Source organism: Sesamum indicum, linkage group LG11 (genome assembly GCF_000512975.1).
Source record: "Sesamum indicum cultivar Zhongzhi No. 13 linkage group LG11, S_indicum_v1.0, whole genome shotgun sequence".
NCBI lineage: Eukaryota > Viridiplantae > Streptophyta > Magnoliopsida > Lamiales > Pedaliaceae > Sesamum > Sesamum indicum.
The window spans coordinates 6,695,706-6,702,067 of NC_026155.1; the positions used below are offsets into that span (position 1 = coordinate 6,695,706).

The 6,362-nt window shown below is 34.7% G+C and overlaps 2 protein-coding genes across 4 annotated transcripts in view; both read right to left on the reverse strand.

The window, feature by feature from the left end:
• LOC105173443 (probable purine permease 11) lies at positions 1,159-3,922 on the reverse strand. 3 transcript variants are annotated; one of them, XM_020697564.1, is made up of 3 exons: positions 3,720-3,921; positions 3,576-3,617; positions 1,159-2,622 (listed from the first exon to the last, which is right to left on the reverse strand). In XM_020697564.1, exon 3 carries the CDS (start codon positions 2,438-2,440, stop codon positions 1,526-1,528), a length of 915 nt encoding a protein of 304 aa, XP_020553223.1. In that variant the 5' UTR covers positions 2,441-2,622; positions 3,576-3,617; positions 3,720-3,921; the 3' UTR covers positions 1,159-1,525. The 3 variants fall into 3 exon arrangements, with proteins under 3 accessions (XP_020553223.1, XP_020553224.1, XP_011093479.1); XM_020697565.1 differs by having other exon boundaries at positions 3,555-3,617; XM_011095177.2 differs by lacking the exon at positions 3,576-3,617 and having other exon boundaries at positions 3,720-3,922.
• LOC105173444 (ras-related protein RABH1b) overlaps positions 5,212-6,362 on the reverse strand; it is a 3,894-nt gene continuing 2,743 nt past the window's right edge. Inside the window, exons 5-6 of the mRNA XM_011095178.2 lie at positions 5,970-6,060; positions 5,212-5,741 (exon numbers count right to left, since the gene is read on the reverse strand). Of these exons, the coding sequence (XP_011093480.1) occupies positions 5,595-5,741; positions 5,970-6,060 (238 nt within the window). The 3' untranslated portion in view covers positions 5,212-5,594. The remainder of the gene's footprint in view (positions 5,742-5,969; positions 6,061-6,362) is intronic.

The window sequence follows — 6,362 nt, forward strand, 5'->3', positions numbered from 1 at the left end:
AAAAGGTAGTTAAATACCTGACATGGCGGGTGCATGCATATGATTCATTACTGGGGAGTTTGGGTTTTAGAATTCTTGCTCTTGGGTGAAAAAGGTAGTTAAAAAAACTCACACATACACATAGTGGTTGTTGGAAAATAAAAGACTCTGCTGTGAAAAATCACTGGGGAGTTTGGGTTTTAGAATTCTTGCTCTTGGGTGAAAAAGGTAGTTAAAAAGACTCACACATACACATAGTGGTTGTTGGAAAATAAAAGACTCTACTGTGAAAAATCACTGGAGAGTTTGTGTTTTAGAATTCTTGCTCTTGGGTGAAAAAGGTAGTTAAAAAAACTCACACATACACATAGTAGTGTTCGGATCACTTCAAAAGTGTTCTTCTCAACAATTTAAGAAACAAAAATTGGCATACCAAATGCTTCAAAGGTATATTTTTTGAGTCAGAAGTTAAAAAATATTTTTTCAAAAGTGTCGCAAACACTCCCTAAATATTGTTTACTAATTCTTCTTGTTAATGAGTTATAAATTAAATAATATTTAAAGAGAATATTTGAAGTAGGATAAAAGGAAAAAAAATATTAAAAATAAATAAATAATTAAAAAGATAGTTTTACCATTTGTAGGTAGTGGGAAAAATATATAAATTAGTGGGTAACAAAAATGAAGAAAAAAAAATAAAGATCAAAATACTGAGAGGGTGCTAGTTAATAATTATATAATATAGTATAGAATAAGAGGATAATTATCAACTCATATTATCACAATAATTTTCTTTAAAATGATAAAATATATATATATATATATTTTTAAAAAAACCTATAGAAAAAATAACAAATTTTTCCAAGTCAAATGTAACAAATTTAAGAAGAGAAATAAATACTCATAACCACAAGTCAAGAGGTATAATTATTTGGACTTTTGGTAATAATTTGGTGCAAAAGAATGTCAAACAAGCATAATTAATCCCTGTTACCCCAAATAATTCAGTCAAATTCCTTTTGAGCTCCAAAATTTTATAAAATTTTAAAAAAATAAAAAAAAATAATTGTCCAAGATCCTTAGAATAATAATCGAAACAACAAATAATGTCTCTAATCAAATTTCAAGTTATATATATTTCTACCGGGTAGATATAAATTATATCTACAATTCCTGATATTTACCATAATTATAAATATATTTCATTAAATTGAAAATTACAAATACCCCGTCTAAAATTTGTTGTTTTACATGTAATTCCATTATGGCTGGTGACCAATCGCATCTCCCACATCCACGATTTTCAGCACAAGGGGAGAAGTAGGATGAGAGAGAGAGAGAGAGAGATTTCTCTTCAAATTGAATTACACTCCTCCAGAAATTTCTGCACTTGATTGATCTAAGACTACTGCAAAGAATTCACAGTGTATATAGGATTCAGCATTGGCTGCTGAAATTAGCTTAATCTGTATCCAATCAGAGTGACTAATGAGGCTTTTCTTACAAAGACAGAGATGTTATCTAGAGCCCGCAAAATCAAGAACCATCAGCAATGAGGATCGTTAGCAGCCTCGTTGTTACCTGCAGTTTGGTTCTTCGTTACCTTGAGATCGTCGAGATAATTCTGAAATATGTAAGACGCGAAACCCCAGAAAGCTATCAACATTGCGATTATCTTAACACCGTTCATGTTGTCATGGAAGACTATCAGAGAAGCAATAGGAGTAACAGCCAACGAGAGGGTACTGACGACGTTGGAGCAGAGAGAAGACACCACAAACACCAAACCTACTACACCAACAGAGCAAACTTGCCAAGCCACGGCTGTCCAGACGAGAGTCATTACGTAAGAAACTTTTCCGGTGGTGAAACTGTCCATTTCACCCCGGATGGTCCTCCATTCTCCGCTTGCAAAAAGGCCCACACTGGTGACACAACTAGCCACAAAAGCCGTATATATTTGCATTTCAAGAACAACGGAAAATGTTTCCTTCTTCAGAACTTTCTCGAACGTTAGCTGCATGAGGGACAGTAAAAGAGAGTACAGAGCAGAAGCTGCAAGGGCGGTGAGAATTCCGATCACATACTTCCTGTTGGAGACCCCAGAAGGTTTATCTGAGTCCTCATTCACAGCAAGCAGAGATGCGGAAAATGAAAGAATTACAACTGCATTGAGGATTAAAGGGGTGAACTTTTGGCGATTGATGAAGAAAGAGAAAACTGCGTTGAAGGCTAACTGAGTGGCACAAATAAGAGAATAAGTAGAGGCAGATAGGTATAGTAGTCCAATAGAATATAGCATGTTATCACCGGCGATTAGGACTCCAACAACGAAATAGATTGAGCACAGAACAAGAACAGAAGATGGGGCTGATAAACCTGGAGAGTCGTTTGAGGAACGAAGAAAAGAATATGGAACAAGAAGGATCGGGAAAGCAGCTGTTTGGACTAGAGTGGCCATCCATGTACTGTTTCCACCTTTGTCGTAATAAAACCTTCCCAACAGGACAGCGGCAGCTTGACCGACGAGAAGAAAAAATACGTTTAGAACCACCAATAGCCACCAGTGCAAGCGCTTAAGCTTCCAAAGTGTACGGAGATGAGTTGATGGCCCGTCCCTTGCCGGAACAGGAATTTGATTATCTGTCATGCAGACACAAACGCAAACGCATTACATAGCCTATTCAAAAGAATACACGGAATTATCATAGTTCGTAATTTAGAACAGGCAAATGAAGTCAGAAAGCCAGAACCGTGGTATATTCGTGTAATGCGAGTGCGGATATCATCGTGCGTGAACACAAACATATTAGAGAATCAGAAAATCAGCACGTAAACCCCATCAAGAAAACTAAAATGAACTAGCAATATATCTGTTGATGGATCACTTATCAATATCGTAGCCAGGAAACAATAAAAGAGTACTCCAACAAAGATGAAGCAACTGAAAACTTCATAACATGACATATCTTCACTGCCTTCACAGAATAACACATACCGAATCCTCACCATTGCAGAACTGTTAGATTTCTCAAGCTTGTGGGGAAAATGTTTCGTCCTGCTTATGTTATAGGCCTACAACCAATCACTTCAAATTCTTGGATTCAAACCATTGTCAAATTCTCAGAGGCTGATGAAGTGATGATCAAACAAGTGATACCTAAACCCAATGTGAAACATCGATCTTTGCCAGCGACTCTCTGTCCCATTACCCTTACCAGTGATTTCCGCAAAATCAATGTCTGTGTACCAAAACTAGTCTATTTTTCGGAGTTAACAACTGTAAAACTGTTCGTTACCATGTTCTTAATGAATATTACAGCAGCTTTTCTACGGTGGATCAGAACACTTAGGACACTGATGAACAGAAAGGTTTTCTTAAAATTGCTGTAGTTGAAACAAAGTCAAATTTTCTGACCAAACCAAATCCTTTCATTGTCCCAATTCCAATCCCAACCCCAACCCAAACCCCATAACCTAAATTAAACAATTCAAAACAATTTTAATTCTGTAGATGATATCCAGCCGCAAATCCTAACTACAAGAAATCAATGTATATAAATTTGCGAACCCACCACAACTTAAACAGGAATCACCTGAAAATCAAGCTACCCACTTCAAGAATCACCCGAAAACACCTGAATGTAAGAACAGCAACACCATAAAAGCACAAGCACCTACGAACCTTATACATACATAAGAAAATATACGTATTTAAATACGGAAAACAGGATAAATACCTGGCATGGCGGGTGCGTACGTATGTTCCTTAATGGGGAGTTTGGGTTTTAGAATTTTTGCTCTCCGGTGAAAAAGGCAGTTAAAAAGACTCACAGATAGATACATTGGTCGCTCGCAAAATTTGTATACATATACGGAGAGAGAAATCAAGTATGCAGTATGTATTTATCGTATCGTAGGAAGTTTGGATGGCCATGATGGGTCGTCAATTCCATGAAGCCATGTGTAATGTTCTGACTAAATATTATTCTCATTTTCTATTTTTAATTTATTTATTAAAAAAATCAAAACAGCTGCAAGCAGACCTCAATGTGGTATTCGAATTACTTTAAAAGTGTATTCTCAACAGTTTGAGAAATAGAAATTGGCATACCGAATGCTTCATGAGTATATTTTTTGAGTTAGAAGTTGAAAAATGCTTTCTCAAAATTGTCGCGAACACTCCTAAATATTGTTTACTAATTCTTTTTGTTATATGAGTTATAAATTAAATAATATTTAAAGAGAATATTTGAAGTAGGAGAAAGGAAAAAAAATATTTATTAAATAATTAAATTACCCACGTATGTCTTCACTCGTTAATGTGCGTGCGAAGGTATATCTTTACCATTATAAGGGTAATCTGATCAAAAAATAATTTATTTGACCTGCAATGAGTCAGTAATAAGTTAATCGATGATAATGATCAATTTTCATTCAATTTTTTTGTTAATATCAGTAAATTTGGTAAATTTTGACTAACGAATAGACTTATTCAATAAATGACATCAAAGGTCGGGAATGTAATTATCCTATAATATTTTTATTTTCTCTCCTCGAAACTAATTGCATATTTCTTCTTCTCTCATTTATACATTTTAATTTTATGCTTACATAACTTGATTCATTTTTGCTTTATATAATTTCATATTTAATACTTGAAAGTATATATATTAAAGAGTATGAGAAGTGATACAGATTTAAAGTAAAATTGATACACATTCACAGGACTCTTGTTGAGACATGACATTGGCAGGCGATTATGCAAACAAAAGCCTCAATATTTATTGAAGTTCCTCCACTCGACTCGTGATGCAGATAATATTTCTATCTCATCTTATTTTTTTGGGGATAATTACACCGACACACAGAGTAATTATACATAAATTTCTTATTATTTGAGAAATTATATTTAGTATTCCTAATATTATTTTTATCTGATAAATAGACCGTTCTATTAATCAAAATTTACTAAATGTGTTGATGTTAGCAAAAAAATTAAACAAAAAATTATATTTATTGACCTATTGCAGGTCAAATAAATCTTTCGTATCAAAGTATACTTACAATGTTGAAAATACACCTCCTCGCTTGAGTGGTGATGTTTAAGTAAAAATTAGATAAGATGAAATGCTAAACAAATAAATGCCCAAATTTTAATTTCACCCCTTATATTTTTCAAAAAGGGCTAAACCCCTCTCCAGTATAAATAGACTGAAAACCCCTCCCTACTAATCAATATAATACTCCATTGCTGGCCCTTGTTGAAAATTTTACAGTGAAGCTTACAGCTAATATACACACATGGTAGGGATATGAAGAAATAAAAATAGAGGGAAAAAAAAACTAAAAGGAAAAACTATCTTATGGTCTCAAAAGAAAGAAAGAAAACTATCTATTGTCTCAGTAACTATAAGGCCGATAAAATGATACAGATATGCAATGACAAAGAGAATACAGTTACAGCTACAAATGACAATCTAATGTATCCTTTCTTGGAATACAATCACAACCAAAATTCAACGCTATTGATGACAAGGGAGAACTTTACAGATGCATCTATGGTCCAATCGAAATATGATAAAGCACAAAATGAGGGGATTTCATTCACGTTATCAGCAGGCGCACCCTCCCGACTGCTGTTGTGATTGAGATGCATTTGTGTTGCTCGACTTGAGGTTTACATCGACCATATCCTCTTGCTTAGTTGATGATAGAGTTTCCATTCCAGGCAGGGCAGCAGCAATCTTCCTGAATAGTGCCTGAAATAACACAGGATTTAGCACCAGAGGCCTGTAGAAGCTGTTAATCGTTTAATTTAAGGGATTAGACTAATAACATCAAACCCCAGGTGAAATACAGTAGAATGAGACAACAACTAAGGATGATGTGCTAGGTTCGTTCATTCATTAGATGACAGATATTAAGAGTCAGGGAAAGTGTAAATTTAACAAATTGAATATTAGAGACAAACTGTTAGCAGTTGTTACCTTTATATTGAAGCCAGCCTTGGCACTAGTTTCAATGAACATGACATTAAGGTCACGAGCTTTGGCCTCTCCTTCCTCTATAGAAACTTGCCTGCATATGTAGAAGATGTTATAAGTATGAGACCAAAATCACAATCTTATAAATTAACATGTCCGCACTCCCATGTCATATCCACTACATGCCTAATGTTATAAACTACTGCTCAGGCATTACAACAGCAATGGTTCATGCACTGGAAAAGATTGGTAAAAGATGAATATAATCATGACCTAAGATCTAAGCTGAGAAAGAGGTGACGAGTCACATGAGATGAACACTTTCCAGCAGACTATTTTCAACCTTTCCAACTTCCCCCTTTTAACTTCTCCCTAAAACAGACTACTGTCTTTACA